A 25754-nucleotide genomic window follows, 5' to 3' on the forward strand; every position below is an offset into this window, starting at 1 on the left:
GTCTTGGTCATTGTCTTTGCAAATTTTCTTGGTGATTTTCTCAAATTGTTTTAAATCTATGCCTTCTAAAACGATACAAAAAAGAACAATAATTATAATATACCTACATATTATATTGTTATAGAGTGTAAAAAGTAGTTGCAGAGTTGTCCAGAAACCAACTGTAACAAAACTTGGTGCCTCGAAACCAAAGAAAACTATTATTACACGATAGAGTTAATATATTTCATGATTACCTTGATTCATTCGTGCCAATTCATCGGGTGAAAAATTAGCTCTCATAGTTTCACCGTTGTCATGCCAAATCATTTTCATTTCATTCACATGAATTTTCGTAGCAGTAAAAAAATCGAATCTATCTAATAATCCATCGAAAACGGATTTTATAAGCTGAAAAAATGTCGAAGCCTGCCATTAAAAATGTCTAAGGTTACAACGTAATACCTTAAAATCTATGTCGATTTAAGCGTTATAACAATTAACAAGATTTGTTAAAAAAAATTCTACTATTAGACTAAAATCTTTTGAGACTACATTATTATATTTTAGTTCGCCTTACATATAAAATCTTACATAGCCCATCACACGTTGTATTATATGTGAAAAAAAATAAGCAGAACGCAACAGTAATGACTCTAATAACTTTTTTTTCATATGACCATTATAAATGTAGTTTTTTATTTTTAAAAATGTTGGCTTTAGAAAGTGATTTACAAATCATAAAAATGTTTAAATTAATAATTATTGATAATCAAACAATCTCCATCACTTGTATCTCATCTCTATCACTATCCAATAATGGGCAAAATATAAATTATAATTGATTTTAAAATACAGCTGGGATATTTTGGATTAATTGTTTTATGGCTTTTATGGACAAAAATACTGCGACTATTTTTTAACTTTTAAGAGTTTAAAAGTTCGGATGGGAGGGGAAGTGCGGTGGGAAATGCGCGCGGATAAAAAAAATACTGCACTTTCCTCCTACAGACTATAACACACAATATAATAACCGGGTACTACTAATCTTCAGTCACTGGAAATATATATTTCCTAAATCAGTAAAGATTTTATTTGTAATTTTTTGATTGTTTTTTCAAGATGTTTAAGAAAAATCGGTAGTATTATGTTCGTTATTTATAATAAGTATTTAAAACCCTATTTTTAATTATTGTAACATCAGGGTTTTCATTTTTCTAAATTGTAAGAGTTTTATAATTATAACTTTTTATACGAAGTTTTTGTAAAATAATTTATTGTATGTACATATATAGTAATCCAATATTGTATTTTTGTTTTTTTTTTTTTTATCAAAAACGAGTTGTTTTTCTTAACATATTTTGTTTTGCAGTTGTTTTTGTAGTACATATTAATGTTTCAATAATTATATATATATATATATTATTTTTAAAGATTTGAATATTCGAATAGTTATATAATGGTATACATTTCAAATTAAATTGTAATTTCTATTTTTATCGATATCCAATAATGTACAAAACCTAAATTATAATTATTTTTATAATATAATTTCCAACGAAATAGAACCTAAAAAGCCAGCACGGCATCGATTCGACCAAGTATAATCGATCAGAGATCCTATACAGTTCAATCTTTTTTATACGGTCTCCGATGCCCGGTGGACTGTTTGTTTATCATAATTTATGATATTAAATTACAAGCTAAATCGCGTTATCTCGGTTAGGTTATTCCGATTTTTTTATTGAGCATATATTAACGTATCGTTTTTACACCGACAAAAACTGATATTTCTTTAAAATAACTAAAATTAAATAATTTAAATGAATTACTATGACACTTTTTAAATTTTCGGGAAAATACTATTAATAATAGTTGTATAGAATAGTTTAAAAATACAATTATTAATGGGTTTTAATATAATACTAAAATTGTATATATTAGCGTCATCCATGGCTTGACATACATATAAAGCATTCAGACACACTATAGCTTGTCACTTTGTGCAATACCTATTTTAGAAACGTGTCAAAAGGTATAATTATTAATTACGCCGATATTGACAAAGAGTGACTTATAAGCTGATGTCTTTCTACAAGAAGACTATATTATCATAAACCACACGAGCGCCCTATAAATTTAAATCGCTGTTTGAGGAAACACATATTTCCTTAATCATTATAGAATTTATTTGTAATTTTTCGTTTATTATTTCAAGATGTTTAAGAAAAAGTGGTAGTATTATGTTCGTTATTTATAATAAAAATGAAATGCAAATTTAAAAATTTATCAGGGTAACATCAAGGTTCTAAAATGCGAGAATATAAATGGTATAAACATTTAGGTACACAAACGATAAAACAAAATATTTTTTATATTTTGTATTTCACTTAATTGTTATTGTAAATTTTAAATATAACGTCTTTTACATTCAACGTACAAAGTACAGAAGTACATTAATTAGAGCATTTGTTTAATTGGTTTGTATTATTATCTTTTATGTTTTAAATAATTGGAATTGTCAATTTTTACAAAAGAATCTGTATAGTTGTATTGTAGTTTTATTTAATTAAAATTAAATTGTTATCTGCTCCGATTGAGGCAATGTAAACAACTGAAAATACGAGCTACTTTTTTGAAACTAATTATGTTTTGAGTTTGCTTGTGCTTGTTTAAAGCAACGTAGAATGTTATGAATGTATAATAACTGTGGCGGCGAGTACCCATTTTGTAAAATTTACATACGGTTAATGTATTGCATTTTCCTAAATTGGAAATGTTTTATAATTATAACTTATTACATGGAGTTTTTGTAAAATCATTTATCGTGTAAATTGTAATCCAGTATTGTATTATTGTTTTTTTTCATCAAAACCATGTTGTTTTTCACAGCGACTGTTGTAATGTAAACAATTGGTAAATTCCTATAGATATCATAAACTTTGAATATTATAAGAATCTTCGTATTTTACAAAAACAATTTGTATGGTTTTATTATTTTTTATTTTATTTATCGAAAACGAGTTGTTTTTCTTAACATATTTTGTTTTGCAGTTGTTTTTGTAGTACATTTTTGGCCTATTTTATTTTTTACACAGTAGAATCTTGATGTTTCAATAATTATATATATATATATATTATTTTTAAAGATTTGAATATTTGAATAGTTATATAATGATATACATTTCGAATTAGATTGTAATTCCTGCGTATATCGACAACGAATAATGTTGAAAACCTAAATTATAATTATTTTTATAATATAATTGGGTGCTGTGATATTTTAGCTTTTTTTTTTGGTACTTTGAGTATTTTACTATGATACATGATTCTACAATGCAAGAAAATAAATAAGTTCAAACATTGAAGTACCCAAATAACATAGCAAAATACTTTTAAAACCAACTTGTTTACGAAAAAAACTATAATATTAAGTCGAAATCTGAACAAATACAGAACAAAAATTCGCTGTTATTTATGTAAGGTAGGGTTCTACTTTGCACGCTTGTTTATTAAAACATATAAAGACAAATAACAAAAAACTGATCGTTTTAAAAAGCAACTCGATATCTGAGAAAATATATGAAAAGAAAACCTCCAATCATATCCAAATGACCCATAGGCTATGAAGCAATTGTTATTGAAAATTGGGTCAGAGGCTCAACGATAAATGATGTTACATTCAATAAAAATGTGAATTAATTTCATAAATATATTATTGCTACTAACCCCATAAATGTTTGATCAGTATTATAACGAAACATTTGTAAGAATTAAATTAACATCCTACCCGCACTTCCCTTCTCTTCCTAAATTTTAAACTGTTATAACTTTAAGTGAAACAATATAATGAATTTATTTTTTGGATATGGTTAATGATATTATGTCCACAGTTTTATGTGTTGATATTTTAAACGTTTTTTCCTCTTTATTTTTAAGTATACCAACTATTTTTAAGGTTGAATAATTATAGTCTGTACAATAAAATACGTTTAGAGTTTTTTATTATTTCTGCTAATAAAATAAAATGTAATAAACTCTTAATGTTTACTTTTTTGAATTCCTATTTAAAATTAAACTTAATATTTGTACTATTATTTTATTATACCAAATGGTAGATACATTTTTTGTAAGGAGAGGTCCTTGTAAGAACCGCGCGTGCCTCGCTCGGAAAACAAAATAAACTCGGACCCTATAAGTGCCCACAGTAGAGAGCCGATAGTAAATAGTGCCACAAGTTCGCACACTTGTCAAACCGTGTGCCGTGCACAATACACTTCTATAAAAATATTATTATGTTACTTACGTTTTGTCGACCTGTATGTGTTTCAAATCACTGTCACTCGGCATCACTATCCATAGTTTTTTTATATTACAATAACACACTGGCACATATATTTAAACTGAACTGAAAATACAGATTGCAAATTTAATGGCCGAGAGCGTTAGCGTCAGAGAGTCACTGTTTCATGCATCTCAGTAGATAATTGTAAAATAATTAATTATTAATTAATAATTATTAACACCAGAACATTATTTTAGATTAATCAACAAGTCCATAGTGTAAATACTATGAAAATATATATTATGTTCTTAATTAACTAAAATAACCGAATGATCACAACGGATTTTTACATATTAAGTTTTGTCAAAGATAAATTTAAATACAATATTTAAATTATTTTCTAAGCGGAGCTTATACAAAATTAAATCTTAAGTTAGCCATTTGTTGCCCCCTCTCAGTCTGGGCTATACTAAGATAAAAAAAGAGGTTAATTTAGTGTTTTTATGTCTGGAATAGTTTTTTTTTAATTGGTGGAAAATCCAATATTTTTAGTACTCTTAGGTTTTCCACTAGTCTTTATGATAGTTAATCAAAAGCATATTATATAAGACTATCCGTCCCTAAAAACGTGTTAGATCTTCAAAATGAAAATACCATGTGGGCTTACAATTCACCGCTTGTTCAGAAGTCAAATACTACAAGCATTTTATACCGCGAGACCACAATAATTATAATTTATCCATCAAACTCTTGACAGTATTTATAATCACAGAAACCTGAGTTGCTTGTGCCGTTAAATTGGTTTTTTAGAAAAAAAAACCAACCGTAGAGTGATACAAACGATTACAAGAATAATGTAATACGGGTAAATACATTGAATAATTTTGTAAAGGAGCAATTAATTAAATAGAAAATGCATGGGAAAGATTTAGACCTTATTATATTATTCGGTACCTAGCCAATGTGAGTCAGGGAAAAAGATGCCAGGGTCCAAATCTTGAAAATTATTATTAAGTACCGACCAATACATATTCGTTATTATTTTTAATAATTTTGAAGATGTCACATCTAACATAATATTTTTTTGTTGTAATAATTTGATAAAATGTAACATGTAAAATGTCTAAAGGAATAATTAAAAAAAACATATACAATTGATCCCCGTCTCCATGGGTGTAACTAGGGGTTGCTTGGGAAACTTTAACACACCCAAAAGTTAAAATAAATTTTGAATTTTGTACAGTGTTAGTCTTAAGATTTAATTATTCTCAGTTTATATAAAAAAAAAATTAAAAGGCAAATATGCAATTAAAAGTTGCTGTATTGTGTAGTTACGTTTATTTTTAATGCAGATAATGTAGCTGTTTTACATTTTGGTATAAATCTAGTTTACCGGGCACCTTTTTAAAAAAAAAAAAAATTATCCTTACAAGATATTAATAATATTATAAAATTCTTTATAATTTAAAATAGTGGTGCTTTGCATGTGTTTTTTATTCATACATAGTCAAACAACAAAGTTTTGTTGTACTTCGAGAGGTCTTAGAGCGTTATCTGCACACCCTCCGCATACTATTTAACCATATTGACATAGTGTATCATACAATTTTATTTTATATATATTTTTATATTTTATTGTAGAAACTTTGCAATTTTTAATAAGAGTTGATTATACATTTTTAATTATAGGTATACGTTTGTACATTATTTTTATATTTAAATTGTATATTTTAAATCATACGACCATCAGCTGGACGCTTTCTTTCAACCTTATAATTATATTACAGTTCTATATAATGGAACATGGAGGTTTCATTTATGACAATCTGGGGAAGAAAAAAGGCGTTACGTAAGTACCTAATTGAAATTCACAGGGACAATAGTAAAACACACTGCTCTTGGATTACTTAAGGGCCAGTTTCACCCTGTAGATTATTGTAAAATAGTAATACAATATTAAATATTTGTACCTACACAATTAATCGTTTATTTGTAGTTACTATCAATGTGCCAAACAAGGGCTCAACTTCTGCAAGGGTTCATTAAAAAAAATTGACTGATGGGACATTAATTATCATCAAACCCCATAATGGACATGAAATGAGAGACAATAATGAGATGTCAATTAAATCTTTTAGATTGATTCTAAAAACGCGAGACAGTAAAGAAAATGGTAAATTAAAATTAATATATGATCAAGAATCAGAAATGTATCTTAATCGATATTGTCTACTTGGTTTATTTTCATACATTTGTAAAACTTATATACAATTTTTAATTTTTAAAGGAATCCTGAAGCTAGTAGCTAGCAGTCTCTATTCTTGGGCAACAGCTGAATCTATAATGCGTATAGCGAGAAAGCACTCTCTTCCGAATTTACCAACTTCTTGTACTGAACTGGCAGTTCTTTTTGAAAATGGAACACTTCCACGATATTCATGCTGTAATGAAAGCATATTCAAGGGCTGTGTGCTATGTATTGACGGTCACCAAAGTCTAATGTTTGCTTGCATTGGTTTAATTCAATTAGTAGCGAATGTTGAAGCAATACACATTGATGCTACATTCAAAATTGAACCCCCAAACACGGGTAAACAATTATTAACTATTCGCTGTATGATTCAAAACCATGTAAGTTGTTTTAATATTTCACACGTTTATATTTTTTTGTGGATTACGTATAATTATTAGTTAAGAAAAGAATATATATATATTTATACGAAAATAAAAATGAATACAATTTCTAAATGCAGAAATAGAAAGTACCTATGACAACTATTTTTTTGGTTAATAACTTATATAGAAAACAAATTGTTTAGCCACTCATACACATAAGATTCCTGGTATCTTAAATATTTTTTATGTTGTGTTTAATTGTAATTTTATGTATATATTTGTTTAGTCCATACCTGTTGTATATTGTTTAATGGAATCAAAATCAAGGAATGCCTACATTAGTGTTTTAAATTTTGTGAAAACAAATATTGTCCCAAATTTAAACCCATCTGTTATAATAACAGATTTTGAGACAGCCCTTCGAGATACATTATTATCATTATTTCCCCAAACAAGAGTTGCTGGTTGCTGGTTCCACCACAATCAAGTAGGTTATTTAATAAATAAGTATTTTTTACATCTTGATCATCTCTATACGAATGTCGGTAGAGCCATTCTCTTTGATTAGGTTGGCTAAAAATATATTTATCAGTTTTAATTTATTATTTCATATAATTCTACACTTTTACTAGTCATAGTGTAGAATTAGCTAATTGATTTTGCATGCTATATTTGCAGAATTATTTCACTTCATATCCCCTGACTTCAAAAAATAATATGCTGTAGTATAGATAAATATCATGATGTTATTCCGTGAACATTTTATATTTAAATGAAACTGTTTAACTGATGTGATTATTGTCCCGATTTTTATTATTCAAATTTTACTGAAAACTTTTAAAGATTTGCCGTCTAAGAAAATAACCCCGTATTTTAAAAAATATATTAGTCTATATCAAACATTGTTTCCGTGAAAATCACTCAACAAATATTAACCTGCTCACTCTTTCCCACAATATTCATAGCTTCTTTCATGATGTCATATACACTGATTTTGCAAAGATGTTTGGCAGAGTTAATCATTTTGTATTATCACAAAGCTAAATTCTGTTTCGGTAAAGGTAATACTATATTATCTTGGAGAACATCCTTCATTATTAACAGATTCCATATTATTAAATACAAAATTTGCTTATTGTTTATTTTATAAGTACCTAATAGGTGTATGATTGTAATTAGACCTCGATCTGTTTTAAATATAACAATAAAATAAAATATAAATAATAGCAACAGTAATAATAGATAAGTAGATAGTAATAGTGTGATTGAAGTAATTACTATTTTCTATTTTTACAGGCGGTATGGAAAAATATGAAAAAAAAAAAAGATTTCTCCATATAATAAATACTAATGGTCAAGCATTAAAAGCTTTGAGAATGTTGTTTGCTTTGCCATTACTACCTGATGCTGTTATAGAGAGAGCGTATGAAGTCATTTGATTATTTGCCATTAATCATCAAGTTCCTATGACTGTTTAGTCAATTTAATTTTTTGGAAAGAAAATTGTTACTTAATAACTAATATTTTTTTATGTTAAAATATTAACTTATCCTTATTACTAGACCATTGATGAATTATATTTTAAAGAATGGTGTACAGTTTTTCCTAATTTCACCATGGTACTTAATATTAATTATATAATTTGCAAAGAGGGTAAATTCATCATTAGGTATTTATTACATTTTTTCAATTATTCTCTGTCTAGGTAATCTACTATTACTGAAAACCAAATTTAATACCTACATAAATTATAAATTAATCGGTTTTTTTATTATTTCCAAAAACTTTGTTCGTTTGGACATACGACTTGCTGAAACTGGTCGACTCTCCCCATATTACAGTAAATTGCTGTAGTAATGAGTATTTAGTTTTAGTACACTGTCATCTTTTGTTTATATAAACCAGATGAGTTCTCCGGCTTCGCCTGGGCCTAAGCAATATGCCAATTTTTTAAATTTGATCATAGCTAACTGAGTTTGCTAGTTGTTGAAGGCTACAATGTATACCATTGTCGATTGATTTTAATATATAATTTTCAAGTACAAATAGTTAATTCAATGATCTGGTTCTTAAGGTTGTAACTTGTGTACCATATATCCAAAGGATAAATATAACGTTCGAGGGTTCAAGATACAATTGTAGCTATTGATTCAAGTTTATTCATTTATAAAAAAGAACCTTTAAATACAAATATTATAAAGTTAAACTAAATTTTCATATTTCCAATACAGTTGTATTTAATTCAGGGAAAGACAACTCTGCTTTTTATTTAATCTTGTTATCACTTTATTTGATGCTTCATTTATTTATTCCATTACAAATTACAATACTTGTTGTTTATACCTACATTTGTCTTATATATTTAAAGTTTTGAAGAGTGGGTGTATATTAGGGAGTAAGTAGTATAAATTACTTCAGGAATGTTCCAGGACAACTTTTTTTAAATTTCCAAAACTCTGTAGAAAAACTTGAACATTCTTGGTAGTTGGTGTAGCAACTAGGACACTTACCTTACACATTTGTGCCTTCCACACCCACCCGCGCAAAGCCATTGTAACCAAACTCTATAATGAATGGCTAACTGTACTTACTACTAAGTATTATATAATAGACAATTATTCTCTAAGCCTAAATCATTTATCTTACAGTTATTGGATAGGACAAGTTGGTGTTCACGTTTTTTGTGTCCATGGACTATCAAGGCGCACTAATAACAATGTGGAAAGTTTTCACAATAGTTTGAGACTAAAATTAACAAAAAATTGTTAAAATGAAACTCGAAATTCAAACAATTTGTATTCTTTAATCAACTAATAAGATAATATTCTGTAGTGTAAATCATGTCTTTATTATCTATGATATTATCGCACCACCAGATGGCGATATAAATATATTTTCTATGTATTAATTTCTAGAACAATACTCTTCTAGATTTTTTCATTCTGTCGTTACATTTTCTATATTTCAACATTTTGGATACATACATTCTTGTTATTTTTTTTTCTGGAATATTTGTATACGTCCAAAATGATCAGCTCTGTAACCATTGATAAGAATATTTAAGGGGTTAAAGGAAATTATAGCACCATTATGTTGATAAAAAAAATAGATAACAAACCTTGAATAAGTTAACCATAAGCTTAATACTAAATTTGTGAATAATTGTATTGCGGAAAGTAGAAAGAATCTTGTCTTGCCTCTTGTCGGAATTCATTTGACCCTCTGTAGAAAACAAGCGACCAGGCCGAACGACACATGACCTGGCTAGGCCCGTGAAACAGCAATTGAGTGACTCCGATTGACGAAGAATTATTTACAGTATACAAATATGTAATGACGAAGTTAGCCGAAAGAGTTAGAAATTAATATTAAATAGTCTGTAAAACTAAGAAATATTAAGAATCCTCTTAAGAGGGCTGATTTTAAGGAGTTTTATTTAGGCAATAACTAAGAATAAATCGGTTTTTAAAAAATTTCTACCATGTCAATTTATTGACAGATTTATTTGTAAAAGTATTATTATTGTTAGAATGAAATCCTTATTCAAAAACGTATCAAAATAAAATTAGTTTTAATATTTTTAAAATATGAAAAAAAATTATATACTTACTTATGACTGTAAATGGGCCTAACAGTCGAATACTCCTGGCTCTCCGATATAAAAATTTCGTTTCTGAAAATTAATTTTTTTAAAATCAGGCTCATATTTATTATAGTTTCCAGGAACTCTAGGGTGTAAGATCTGAGACACAAATGTTAAGAGGGGGATAGACTCTCTGTAAATAATAATATATAAATATAAATCATAATAATTGTGTTGGTTTTATGCAGACTTCTAAGTTTCTATCAGACGAAAAGATTTATAGTTTAATTGGTGGTAAATTTTTAAAAAAATTGACGTGAGTTATCAGGTTTGATCTAGAGCTGAAACAGTTAAATGGCTGCGGGGAAAAAAGATCAATGTCAATTTTTGTTTATTCTGAGAAAATCATGTTTTTAACTTCAAAACGTAATACATTTTGCCTGTATGCCTAAATTTCCGGCAGTCGTTACTCTCGATTAATTTGTTTTTTTTTCTTGGTTCGAGCGCATAAAAGTACAATACGTCAATACAAATAGTTTGATACCAAAATCTTATTTTCAAAAAAAATTGACATTGATCTGTTTTCCCCGCAGCCCCTTCAGTTTTTAAAATAATCAACAAATAATACAAAGGCATTTCTATAGCACAATTGTGAACTCGAATATTGCATTAGGAAAACTATATGAAATGCAGTTTAATGACGTTGTCGAGTTCATAGGGAAGTGACGATTTAGTAGTTGACTCTGAAGAAAAGGTATATTATTCTATTTACAAGTAAAAATACTTAATTATTTTAATGAAGGTTGTATACTTAAATAAAAAATTTATATATTAGATATTTGATTTTATCATTGGTTGGGTAAGCGTTAACAAAAATGAATGAATTCACTTGTTACTAGAATTAATGAAACACCGTAGGTTGCATTTAATTTCAAAAGTGGAACTTCATCAAATTTGTAATGAACCTTTAGTGAGAAAAAAAACAATATAAATTTATTTTAATGATGTTACTCTAAAATTGTATGGTATTCACATGTAGGTAATACATTTTTTTATTTATATTTTGAATATGCCCAGCAGCGTACACCTCTAATTTGTTATACATAATACTAAATGTAATAGTTGAGACCGTGCCAAGCGAACCGAGCGTAAATATAGCCGGCATACAGGGCCGTACTTACCTGGATACGATCTTTAAGATGAACCAAAAATGATTTGATAACGATATTTTTTGCAATACTCCTATTTATCATTTTTCTATTCACGCCATGGGTGCCACGTAATTGACGTCTGTCCGCTCTGATTGCCCTTTCTAAATTTCTCTTTTTTTCTATGATTTCTTTTTTTAATCTGTAAATTTACAAATTTTTATAACATTAAAATGATGCACAAATAATAGTTAATGCTAATCTCATTTATGACTGTATTCGAGCCATATAAGGTTAGTAAGTACTTATACTCTATTCAGAATAAGAACAGGCTTCGGCGGCCGGCCAATTTTCGCCAATTTTACATTTCGTCTGTAGCCCCCCCGGCGGCAGTGTTGCCGTAGTGCTCGTAGTGAAGCCACGCTCATGCGCACAAGTCGGCCGCCGAAGCCTGTTCTTATTCTGAATAGAGTATATGTTCTAACACATTTTATTTTTTTATATTGAAAAGTATATTTTCCAAATGTATTCAAAATGAGGGGGTAGTAGTCATGTGACTAACAGTTCCCCCTCATTGGTTCTGTATATTTAATAGAATATATTTAAATGTACATTTTTTGTAAATATAAAAATTTATTTGATAATTTTTTTACAAACGAACATTTTTGAAGCTTTTGTGGATTTTGAACATTGTCAAATTGCACCCCTGTTACCCCATCGAATATTATAGATTAAATACGACGTGACGGTGCTTTTGTAGATGATTATAACAAATTTAGTTGCCCGACTATATTTATATCCAGTAACCCACCAAATGAAATTCAATAAAAAATCTTTCATAGGTTTTGAACATTGTTTGTCAATAATGAATTTATTATGAATTATGAAACCGCTGACAAAATGTCTAAAAAGACTTACCCCTCCAATTCCATTTCCGGCGTTAACGGCAAAGCGTCCTCTGCAGTCTGAAATATATAAAAAATTAAATTATTAATGTAAACTTAATGTGTAATAATATACTATTTTAATTACTCTATTATAATTGTACAAATCAAATTTTTTTTTGAAATATTTTACTGCAAGTTTATAAGATCATGGTACATAAAATGTGCAACCCGGACCGCTCTTATTCTGAATAGAGTATTGAAATAGTAGAAAATATCGCAGACAAGTTGGGTATACAATTTTCAGTAACTAAAGCTTTTCGTATGCTTTCAAAAATTTTAAATAAACCAAAAAAAATCACAAGAAGGCACAAGGGTGATCAATACCAAATTAACAATCCTGCTGAGTCACAACCAGCAGAGTCTACAAATGCGATCGATAAAAATCAAAATTATCTACTGGATGGCATATATTACAAAATACTGTCGGTTGACGGATCAAAAATTACTGTTAACTGTCAAATTATTTTTATTATTTGTGTTAGATAGATATACTATTATATAAACTTTGGAAAAATATGTTAAGTGTAATATTTGTTTGCGGTTTTAAAAGTAATTCATTTGTAGCAGTTATCAAATTTTAATATTTAAGTCTCTACTATGTATATATCACAAAAGTATATAAGTATTTATATAAAAGGTTCACTCGTACATTTCCGTATAACATATTTTATGAAGGTTAAAATTTAATTTATCTATTTTTCATCTAGATAAAATTTTATTTATCTTTTATCTTTTAGCTAGATTAATGTTAAATGAATAATTCAACATCTTATCTAGATGATATATTAATCAATTGTCCGTTATCTTATCTAGATAACTTTATAGTTATCTTTTCCCAACACTGCCCTTGGTTAGACCATATTTTTGACCGACAGTGACACGCAATCTGCCGCGGTTAAAAAAAAACGACTGCAAATCAATTATGTGTCGGCTGGACGCCTCTCGCCCAAAAAAACAGGTGCGTCGAATGGCCGACAAAACGGACCGTGCCAAGGGAACCGAGCGTAAATGTAGCCGGCACACAGGACCGTACTTACCTCAGGACCACTTTCCAAACTTTCAATACATTCTTTTAAGGATTGATATCTGGACATCAACATTCTCAATATTTTAGCTCTGTCCCTTTTTCGTGCGCTATTTTCTGTTCCTGCTAAAAGCCCCATTTCTTCGTCACATTGTTGAAATTTGGTTATTACATTAAACTTCTCTTCACTAAATACGTTTTTAATCCTTTAAATTTGCAAATTTCAAAACATTAAAAAGATGTACAAACACAGGTTATTATAAAATAGATAAGCATGCAAAACCAAATAGTTAATACTAATTTCATTTAGAACTGTATTCGAGCCATATAAGGTTAGAAAGTACTTATGTTCTAACATATTTTATTTTCTTATTTTGAAAAGTATATTTTCCAAATGTATTCAAATTGAGGGAAAGTAGTCATGTGACTAACAGTTTCCCCTCATTGGTTCTTTATACTTAATATATTGTATTTAAATGTACATTTTCTGTAAATATAAAAATAAATTTGAAATTTTTTTACAAACGAACATTTTTGAAGCTTTTGTTGATTTTGAACATTGTTTATCATTAATTAATTTTTAAGTCAAATTGCACCCCTGTCACCCCATCGAATATTATAGATTAAATACGACGTGATGGTACTTTTGTAGATGATTATATCAAATTTTGTTGCCCAACTATATTTATATCCAGTAACCCACCAAATGAAATTCAATGAAAAATCTTTCATAAGTTTTGAACATTGTTTGTCAATAATGAATTTATTATGAATTATGAAACCGCTGACAAAATGTCTAAAAAGACTTACCCCTCCAATTCCATTTCCGGCGTTAACGGCAAAGCGACCTCTGCAGTCTGAAATATATAAAAAATTAAATAATTAGTGTAAACTTAATGTGTAATAATATACTATTTTAATTACTCTATTATAATTGTACAAATCAAATTGTTTTTTAAAAATATTTTACTGCAAGTTTATAAGATCATGGTAGTATGTAAAAACAGATTGACAGGTAAGCCAGCCTATAATGACATCCACTCCCTAAATCTATTGAAGAAGTTCAATTAGTTCTTGACGAACGCGGTGTTCAAACAAATAGATAAGAGTTATTATTATTAATAAACAACAAGGAGTTTAAATGTGTAGTTTTCAGTTGCGTTTTATGGATTTTAGTGTGCTATAGCCAATACTGGAAAAATTGTACATCCGATTGATACGATCCGTCCGGTACGGACATATGGACGCTTACCTAAACACGTAAAGATTGTCAGCTGGCCCTGGACAAGCGGAGTTGTGTGTGCGACCGTTTCCCTAAGTATGACAATGAAATATTTTTTAAATTCATACGTACGGAAAGTGACCACCGAGAGTAGCAATAGTCAACCAGGGCTGCAAATCCGTAACCCGCAACGAATCCGCCGACCGCAAACAATTTATTTGACATCATATTTCCTCAAAATCAAATATGTTCTTGAGACTTGATGACGAATAACGAAAAACTAAATACTGTTATAAATAATAGGTAACAACAATACCTAAAAATAAACAATTATTTAAAAAGCCATTATTATTATTTATTCTATTCGGATAGCTTTTAATCAGCTGTTAAAATTCCGAGCTTTTTAAAAACCCAAAAATGTTTTTTTTTAATACATTTCATGTATTAAAATATTACGGTTTCTCGATACAGCAAAAAAAATGTCACTGTGTAAATGATATTTTTAACGAAAGTAATTGAGTCGATGAGTCGCAACAGAAGATTCCATGTTTGACTACAAAACCGAAAAAGGCCGATGGAGAAATTTAAAAAATGGCCTCCTGCGAGGTAGTGTCATCGAACCAATACTCTTTAATGTCTATACAAATGACCAGGCCATTATGGGAACTACTCGTCGTTTCCTTTATGCCGACGATTTAGCGATAACTGCGCAGGGGAAAACTTTCAGTGAAGTGGAACAGACACTCACACATGCGCTGGAGAAATTGGACAAATTCTAATCACAGAACTCACTAAAACCCAACCCAGCAAAAACACAAATAAATGTATTCCACCACAACCAAAATAGGTTAATTTTTGTTCGCGGCTTTTGGAGATTTCAATAGAAATTGTAACATTTGAATTTAAAAAACTAGTAAACGAGTAAAAGAAAATTTTGTTTTACTGTGTAATAGTCATAATAATAGTCATAATATGTCAGTAATATGTCATAAGTACTATATTCGTCACTGTTACATAAAAAAAAAACTGGTTCGTGTCGCGGGACACGCGTTTGGAACGAAGTCCCTTTCGTATGCAGGTTTGACATAATTAATCATTAACGTGTATTAATAGTCCTACAACTTTACAGGTTGAATTCTAAAATAGTGCAATTATACAAAAAAAATTTGTAATTCAAATTTCTTTGTGTATGCATGTAACTTGTTCTTCTTATCCATTTACCATTTATTGTGTATATTATCTTTGTATTATTTTTGTGTATTATCTTTTTTGTAAAATTATCTTTTTGTACGAATGTAATTGATATTATGTGTTAAAAAATATAATTGTTATTGGAAAAAAAAAACAGGGCCGGTTACAATAACTAGACTACATAATAATGATAATAATATTTCTTTATTTATGGAGATAAAACTACATTTTGCATAATATAAAATATAATAAGTAACATAGACATGATAGTATTTGCGGTTTACAGATTTATATACAGGGTGTCACGGAAAGTTCTACCGAGCTTTAAATGAGACATTTAGGATGCTCTATGGGTACAATAAATGGTATTCACTTTTTTTTAATTTTAAAATTATTTAAAATAGAACTCGTATCTCATTAAAAAATGATCTTACGAAAAAATCTTGTTAAATTAATATGTTACATGATTTTTTGGTATCTGGCCACACATACGTCCACAGGGTGGCCACCGAATGGCCAATGAGTGGCCGGCATGTGACTAAAACCAACATATGGTATTACACATAATTTAATATAAAATAATACTAAGAACACCACTGAATTGAGAATAAAATTCTAACACAAAATGATGTGTCACATTTCAATTATTTAAAAAATAACAATTCCCGCTTGCAAATATTCTAGCCGGGCTATGATATTGAAATCATATGCAACTTATATGAATACACAATCACTCAGGGTCACAACTTGATCTAGTTATCACAAATGTTTTTAATAATAAATGTTACTTCTAAAACTAACTCACTAATACCCTTAGATTATATTATGTGTCATCCTGCATTACTTAAGTCGTTGAATATTACAAGATAAAGGTAATATATTTTATAATTACCTTCGTTTATAAAAAGCAATATCCGCTAGAGATAAATAATTTTCTGTATTATAATCTGTGTCACTCCAAAGCACGTCTAAGGCATGCCCAAAAAGATTCGCTTCAGTAACAAGTTTGAAAAACTTTTAGTGTTGAAATGTCGAAAGTTGTGATTAAAAATTACTAGGTTAGGTCAACGTGATATTATAAAGTTTATGTCGATTTATGCGTTATAATTATTAACAAGATTTTGAAAAAAAAATCAACTATTGGTCTAACATGTTCTGAGATTATAATAATGTATTATGGTTCGCATTACGTTTAACATCTTACATACTTCATCTCACCTTGTATTATTATTTATTTGTAAAAAAAAAAAAAATGCAGAACGCAACATTAATGTCTCTTACCATTTTTTTTTTTTGGTACATTATAAATTTAGGTTTTTATTTAAAAAAAATTTGCCTTTAGAAACTGATTTACAAAATAAAATACCGTCGGATTTCATATTCATCTTGGGACTCATTGGCGGAGGCCTTTACCAAGCAGTAAAAGTTTTCGCCAAGGCACCGACCGAGAGTTTGTGTTTCAAGAGGCGTTTTAATGTGAGTACAAATCACAAGTAAAAAATCAGACTTTTTTTTTTTAATATTGTGATTTAATTCCCAGGGTGCTTTTCAATCGGGCACCGCCCGAGCTCTAGGAATCCATAGATTGTTCAATGGTCGCCATTAGGAAAAAGGAAGACCTCTGGAATTCCATTACCAGCTGTTCTCTGATGTGTAAACAATATAATTGTTATTGTAAAAAATAAAACAACGTTATTAACATGGACATATGTTATTGGGCTGGGAGTCAATCGGAAATCTGTAGTACTGACTTTTTTTTTGTTTACTTAAGTATACTTAAACATCTCTTGAACCTCCATGAAATTGGCAAAATTTATACAATGAAACTAAAGATTTTCCAGATTGCTTAAGACATCGGGCGATACCTTTAATTGCACAAATTTCAATGACTAGTGTCATACAAATTGCTGAACCTCCAAATAATACCTGCATGCATAGTCCGTTTTATATAAGAAAAAACCTATTTATGACCTTCGAAACAGAGTCGATAATTAAAAAATAATATACGACTAGTCATAACAGGTTAAATTTTTAAGGTATGATTTTTATTCAAAAATAATGTTGCGGTAAAAAGCTTTTTTTAAATAATTATTTTTAGTAAAAATAATTATAATAGTGTATTTCATATTAACTCAACAATAAAAGTGCAGTTTATTTTGTCAGCAACAAATATTTGGTTCCGCTGTTTGCAGTGTTTACCGGTAACTTGTGTTTTTACAGTTGTTATAACCCTCTCTATATTATATCTCTCTAAAACCAATGCCCGGCACTCTCTCCTGGCGTCCTGTCCATTTTAATGAATCCCTAATCCTTAGCGAATCACCCTGTACAGACTATCCGAGGTTACTCATTTAAGTTGTTATAGTCATACATTAAAATTTTTATTCCACAAAAACGGGTCTTGGTGTGTAATAGAGCTGTTATTGGTAACACGGCCTTTTAACCTTCAAGCGTAGGTACAAGACACCTAAACACACACCTCAGCTGAATTAATGCAAATATTATTGTTATTTTTGTACAGAATGTTGCACGATCAACTGAAAAACAACGGATTGTGTGTTTAGACAATAATATACGACTCATTGAGTAAAATTGTGTAATGCTATGATAATAACACTAACTTTTAAGTTGTATCCAAAAACATAGTTAGTAGACAAACGAACGCATTGATTGAATAAAATGTAACGACTTGTAACAATTTAAACCATGAAGTATGGTTAAAAAAATATATGTATAAGCCTATTGGGAAATAAACTAGTAATTAAAGTACATTTTAAACAAAACTGGACAAGTAAATTTGTTTAACTAACCCCTCACGTTACAATGAATAGATATTTTTCAAAGTAACAAAATATATTATGTCATTGAATTTTTTTTTTACAATTTTTTTAATTTAAATTACACGGTGGTTATATTTGAGGACAATTTTAAAAGTGTCTGTAACCGGGTATCTAATGATCCATTTATAATATTTAGAATTCTAATAGCCTAGTATTATATTTTATGTATTAATATATTTATATTTATAATTATATATATATATAAGTATATTCTACATGATATAACTAGGTATTTGGTATTTTTTTTTTCGACATGACATATTCTTATGGCTGGGTCTCCCCGCCTCTTTATAGAGATGAGTGATAAGATATACTATGTTTAAGCTTTATCTCGACTGCCGTTCCCCACACCACCGCCGATACATGCCAACCGTTTTAATTATACTATTATCACTACTACTACTGCTGCTACCGCGCTACCGTACCGTAACTGCATTTTACTGACACTTCACCGGTTTTGTTATTTTTTGGTTTTCTTGAACTGCACCGTTTGTTTACCTTTAAGTTCACACATATTCGACCGTTTCAACTTGTACAGACAATCTTCGATACCTACCGACCGACCGACCGATCGCACCTGGACTTGTACCATTGTAAATATACCTATTCGATTTGCATGCTTGTATTATAATATACTACGTTAGTTGTTAAGTGATAAACCTATTAGCTGTAAACTGTAGCGAGCTGGCCAGTGGGTGAGATCTTATTGTATATAGTTATTTTTTTTTCTCAGTAGTAGTTTTTATATAATTTAAATTCCGTGTTGTATTTGTTAAAACATTATTGGTCCTTAGAGCCTAGGATCTGCACATCCTAAGTGATTGAGTACCGTCCACAGAAAAAAAAATTGAAATATTTAAACATCACATTATAGTACACGAGTGTTTGTTTTTTTATATGTTTATGTTGAATTTCAATCATTTTTATTTAAAAGTATAATTTACATACACTAAGATAACGTTTCGTTGTTTACCAAACGTGGATTTGGACTTTGACCCCTTGAGTCTTAGTAGTTTTATTCATTTTGCCTGTCATGTATAACCGTCTATAAGTGCCGTTTAATTGGTCATTAAAATTGTTTATCTCTTGATAATATTACTGTGCGGACATCAAGCGATAATTATTATTTCTATACGTGTGTTTGTTTTAGTGCCGTGTTGTTATTGATCAATATTTTGCGGCCATCGTTTATCTTTCTATAGCCGTGCAACACACCAAATCAGTGCACAAAAGACGGCATAAGTGATTAACATTTAACACACATTGAAATATACTCAGATAATTTCCTACCTGCACCACAAAATACCATAGCTTCAGACGGCACTTACAAGATTACTCCGGTTTCAGAAATTTGTTTGACGGACTTGTCAACAATCAAACAAGTTACCAGCCGATAGTCAAGTTTGTTTATCTAAAAGCAAAATTAGAAAGGGAGCCATTAAAGCTAATTACCAACCTAATGTTAAGTGAAAGTAATTACGAACGTGCATTAAAAATTTTAGATAATCGCTATTCGAACAGAAGAGCTATTGCCCAAAGCCATTTGGATCAGCTGTGGAACATGCCAAAGGCGTTTTTTGGCGATTCAAAGTCGATTAGACAAGTTTTAAACAGCATAACCGAATCTGTAGGAGCTTAAGGAAACTAAATTTAATAGAACTTAATATGTGATAAGAGATAAGAGTAGGAGTAGACTAAAAGGAAAATGGTAGGATAGGGTAGGAAACCCCACGCCTGATCCCATATCGGCTGATCCACTTTCCTTACTCATCCTGACTTGTAAACATGCTTGAAGCCATAGGAAAGTTAAGTTTTAAGTTTAATAGGTAATTTTTGACTCGAACGTGTCTTATATTCGTCTTCCAGCCTCCGAGTGCCATATTATAAGACATATTCATGATGCAATGTATTTTCCTCGATGGAAAAACTATTTTACAATATGTAGCTTATCGACGTTTTGCTTATACATTTCAGGTGGGATTACTATAGTCAATGAACGGTATTGGCACTTGTACGGATGTCAACAACTCAAACAGGATATTGACCGGGATTTTGTTAACGTGGCCTATGGCAGTTACACCTACGTCAATACCGGCAGGTAAGCGTCACCTAACCTCTTTTCACCTACTTGTCCCAAAATCTCAAAAGTGTTTACTTTACAAAATAAGTCTGACATGATTTCGGAAAAAGATACAGCCCATGGCACGAACGACAACGCCAAACTACTAACATTTGTCAACACATTGCACAAAGACTTGGAGATTTGTCAGAGGAGGAAATCTAGAAGATCATAACATCCTTTTAGACATTTCTAACAAAATCATAACATTATTACTAAGATTTTTCGTGTTGATGTTTTTCTACTTTTATAAGTATACCATTGGCATTCAATTTCGTATATAGAGGTTTTACTCGAGTGAATCGACCCAGATTAAAAAAAAAAATAACTTTTTTACTTACAGGCACACAAAAAAAACAACGATTTAGGTAACACCTGAACACACACCGCTGTAAGCCTAACACAAAATGTTAAGTTATTTTTTTGATAGAATATTAGAAAAACGGGTCAAAGTGTGCGAATATCCTAAGTAAACTCTATAAACCAGTGGAAAAACAAATCGATTTGTAAATAATTAAACTACAATTTTTGGTGTTGTTGTTTAGTGCGTTTCTCTTGGTCACAGGTTTCGAATTTGTTTTTGTCTTTTTGAAACTCCATTTTAAGTGTACTTCACATCAACTGGACAATGAAAGTGCAGTTTTTTTTTTCAGCTACAAATATTTGGCTCCTGTTTGCGGTGTTTACCGGTAACTAGTATTGTGTCATCCGTTGCAGTTATAACTCCATTTAGATTTATTTGTTTTCATTTTAAACATAAATTAAAAAATATTATATATTTACAAATAAAGTATTAAATTGAATAATAAATATATTATATGTATAAATTGTATATTGTATGTATATATTATATAGAAATTCAATTTGTTCATTGATAGTTTTCTTGCACAACTTAAAGCTTGTGAACAAACCAACATCTATATCTAATCGCATTGCCTGTTTAATAAAAACAAAAGAATTTCTTATGCTTGAATTTAATTTTAAACGTATCTGAGTAAAACATACTGGACAAAAATTTGTTTGCACGCAGACGTGGTTTCTCTGCTCTCCATTAAGTGGAATGCCCTCAATCGGACTCAATACCCTTTTGATACTTTTTTGTAACGATTAGAAAATACAACATGATAATATTTGATTTGTTTTTAGATGTTGCATGCATGCACACCTCCACGTCTAATACACTAGATATTTTTGAAAATAAAGAACAAGATGATAATTCAGAATTAAAAAAAGGAGATATCGATGATGTCGAGGAAAAAGTTAAACAAAACCCAGAACTGGCAGGCTTGCAAGTTACAGGTAAGCTTACTAAATAACATAGTAATGTAGCCAATGAACTCGAATATCTTTACTGAACTGAAATTGCACCATCCTATATAGTCGAAATTTTGTCTGGCTTTGTGATCTCAAATAAACTAAAATGGCTTATTCTCATACAAATTAACCGGTAAATTAATTGATATGCAAAATTTCTATTGCATGCAGTTGTGCTAAGTAGGTTACCTCCTGTTTTTTTATAATAAAGATATTTCCATTCTGAATGGTTTTTTTAAATGGTTCCTTAATTATTGGATTGATAGTGATTTTCTACGAAGGTGTGATCATACGCACCACCGCAAACTCCAATAACATATGAGTAAATACGCTTAGCCATAAGCCATTCTTATAGTTTTTTTGTGATAATACAGTATTATTATAAACGATTAGAAAATACAATATGATAACACTTAATTTGGTTTTAGATGTTGCATCGACCAGCACGACTAGTGCGCTAGATACCTTTGAAAAAGAAGCTCTGAAAAAAAATCCAGAATTAACGAAAGAAGAAATATCTTCTATCTTTCTGTCATCAATAGATGAAATCGAGAAAAATGTTAAAAAAAATCCCCTACTGGCAGGCTTGCAAATTACACGTAAGCCCACTAATTAATGATAAATTACACCACAGCGATATGTTGATTATGTTTTAAATACAGGCAAAGAAATCATCATATTTCTGCACAGTTCTGAATACAGACCGGAAAGAGCCTACAAGATGCTGGCGACCAGCTACCAATATCGAATGGAATTACCTGTTCTTTTTCAAAAAATAGATTTGAACTCCGAACAAATGAAACGTGTACCCGAAGCATTGTAAGTAGACAAACGAGCGCATCGATTGAACAGACTGTAACGACTTAAAGCATGATTAAAAGATATCTGTGAGATCTATGACTTTATTCTTGTTCCCAATCATAATAAATGTATGTGGCTGTGATTATTTATTCAATTGAATATTATCTGTGTGGAGTTCTTAACACGCATTCGTGTCTGGTTTTGATAACAAATTTTACAACTATTTTTTTGTTTCCAGATGTTTTTCAATACTTCCGATTGAGTATGGACCGGACAACGAATGCCATATTTATGTGGCTTTCCTTAAACTCGGCCTCGACGATTTCGATTATGTGAATACTATCCGGTATTTCTTCATGTTGATCGAGTACTTGTTGAAAACAAAAGGAACGTTCAAAGGCATTTCTGTTTATCTGGACGCGCAAGGTGCAACTATGGCGCACGTTCGAAAAATCCCATTATTAATGCTGTTCAAAATTTTGAAATTCGTACAAGTGCGTATAGTACAAGGGGTGGCTAGAGTGGTTTTAATGTGACGCAACAGTGTCTACTATTTTAAGCACAGACATAATAGGGATAATTAAAGTTTCCATTTTCCGCCCTCCTTGTGGGAATTAAAACCTTATCATATGAAAAAATGCTTCTAACAATTTTTAGTTTAGTTGTATATTATTGTACAGTGTGTACAGTACATGAATCCCACAAAAATGGAGGACGTCGGCTTCCATTCGTACCACTAGTTGGCAATCTAGTTATATGGCTATGATTTTAAGATTTTACAACCGCTCAATGCTAAAGACATTTTTTTCTTTTGTGTGACCATTCTGGTGGTCATACAAAACATATCAATTTAGAAAAAAACAATTTCACAGTTTATAGATATATAATATAGAATTGACATTTTGCTTATAATTTTCAGGGGGGATTACCAGTACGTTTAAAAGCGATAAACGTGATTAATATCAATAACGGTTTTAAATATTTCTTGCAATTGTTACTCTGGACAAAACTGAAGGACACTATTATAGACAAGGTAAGACATTATTCTGGTTCACTGCTCCGATGCTGTGCTAAGTAGTTTTCTGCATTGTGTGTTGTACGTATAGATACATTTCTATACCAAGGCCAAAGAACTTTCGTTAAAAGACGAGATGAAACCTATTTGGCAATACATGCCGTTAGAAATCAACGGAAAATGGGCAAGTCAGGCAGAACAATCACGTATGAAAATCAAAGTCAACTTTGTATTGTAAAAAAAAAAAAAAATGTATTCTTTTCGCTTTGTAGAAAACACCTATAATGCAATGCTCAAAGTCAATGCATGGTATTTGTATAGACAAGAAAAATATCAAATTCTCCTCGACCGCGCATCACAGTCGATCAATCCGAAAAGCAAGTTGGCCAATAAAGACGATAAACAAACGGGCAAACAGAAAAATAAACGATAATTGATCTTTAAACGCATTTGTTCGTCATAAACTCGTTTGTACTAATATTTGAAAAAAATATAATTATATAGAAAATTTCTTAAATGCTTAAATGATTTTTACAAAGAGTTATTTTTAGAGACGTTATAATTGCTTTAAATTTCAAAGTGTCTTGTGTGTGTTTTTATAGTATTAACAATTTATGCACTTAATGTATAAACTTTCAATTTGCCAAGTCCCAGGTTTCATTCAATATGCAGCCACCACCTTTGTCCTCTTCCATTTCTTTTGTCTCTGTGACATAATTTTTTTGATTTTTCTATGCCAAAAGGTTTTAAAGCTCCTTAGCTCTCTGACCCTGAATTAACTTGGTAACATTTACGTTATATATACCTAGCTATATTATACTTTCAAGCAAACTAAATCAAACAGTTAAACAAAATAAATTCGTATGGAATGTTGCATGCTCAACAAAAACATGTGTAATATATATTATATTAAAACAGATGGCGTATTCGAATAACAATACTGAAAATAGATCAATTGAGTGAATATTGTTATTGCAAGTTTTGATATGTACCTATTTATTTTTATATTTTATTCCTTTTTAAATATTTTGTTTTGGTGTATATATTAATACATAAGCGTTACTATTTTTTTTCTTCTTAATGGGTTTTATTTTAAATTCTGGCTAATTTTCTAATGGCTTAATAATAAAAAAAATCTACAAGAATTCTTGACGACAGTCGCCTAACCTAACATTTTGCCATAACTCAAATACACATTTTGAATACAATACATACAAAATTATGTAAAAATACATAACGACACGTTCATTTGTTCTGGCATACTAGTATAGTGTGTAAGTAATACAAGAAAAATGTAATCTATAATGTATTAATTAGGCTACCCAATTCGATACGGTTTCCGTATTGTCCTTTTTATGCTTCATGACATCATTTAACGTAATTTTTTTCTAAATTCGAACAAATTAATTGCATTTGAGTTTTTAAATTTCTAAACGTTTATTGTACAAATTTCGACTTGTAAAGCAATCGTCTTACGCAAAGAATATCATCCACAAAATACTATGTCCATTAACGTTTGACGTAATAGATCGACAGGATAACCATTTTAGCTAGAAAAAAAAAGGCATAGATATCTTGAAATGTTTTATTTAAAAACTACAATACACGACTTAATATGTGTTACACTTAAAGGCAATACTAATATAATAATATACGTACAATTTAACAAT

The 25754-nt window shown here is 29.8% G+C and overlaps 1 protein-coding gene, 1 long non-coding RNA gene and 1 pseudogene across 9 annotated transcripts; 2 read left to right on the forward strand and 1 right to left on the reverse strand.

Moving 5' to 3' along the window:
- LOC126843654 (uncharacterized) lies at nucleotides 1-4374 on the reverse strand. Its single transcript, XR_007686458.1, has 3 exons — nucleotides 4286-4374; nucleotides 237-390; nucleotides 1-65 (listed from the first exon to the last, which is right to left on the reverse strand). It is a non-coding gene; the product is annotated as an uncharacterized LOC126843654 (long non-coding RNA).
- Nucleotides 4375-6607: 2233 nt separating this feature from the next.
- On the forward strand, nucleotides 6608-9649 carry LOC126843154 (uncharacterized; annotated as a pseudogene).
- A 9576-nt stretch (nucleotides 9650-19225) lies between these two features.
- LOC126842966 (alpha-tocopherol transfer protein-like) lies at nucleotides 19226-24609 on the forward strand. Of its 8 annotated transcripts, XM_050580228.1 has the most exons (12): nucleotides 19226-19428; nucleotides 19986-20307; nucleotides 20810-20933; nucleotides 21004-21207; nucleotides 21298-21643; nucleotides 22101-22253; nucleotides 22697-22867; nucleotides 22931-23087; nucleotides 23308-23563; nucleotides 23989-24102; nucleotides 24176-24290; nucleotides 24357-24609. In XM_050580228.1, exons 5-12 carry the CDS (start codon nucleotides 21583-21585, stop codon nucleotides 24515-24517), a joined length of 1188 nt encoding a protein of 395 aa, XP_050436185.1. In that variant the 5' UTR covers nucleotides 19226-19428; nucleotides 19986-20307; nucleotides 20810-20933; nucleotides 21004-21207; nucleotides 21298-21582; the 3' UTR covers nucleotides 24518-24609. The 8 variants fall into 8 exon arrangements, with proteins under 8 accessions (XP_050436185.1, XP_050436186.1, XP_050436182.1 ...); XM_050580229.1 differs by lacking the exon at nucleotides 21004-21207; XM_050580225.1 differs by lacking the exons at nucleotides 21004-21207; nucleotides 21298-21643 and adding an exon at nucleotides 20338-20462 and having other exon boundaries at nucleotides 19986-20236.
- The last annotated feature ends 1145 nt before the right edge of the window (nucleotides 24610-25754 follow it).

The sequence above is a fragment of the Adelges cooleyi genome, unplaced genomic scaffold (assembly GCF_023614345.1).
Source record: "Adelges cooleyi isolate 19-005CV unplaced genomic scaffold, UGA_ACOO_1.1 ACOO_flye_CR_arks_rails_tigmint_CR_PRNA_574, whole genome shotgun sequence".
NCBI classification, from domain to species: domain Eukaryota; kingdom Metazoa; phylum Arthropoda; class Insecta; order Hemiptera; family Adelgidae; genus Adelges; species Adelges cooleyi.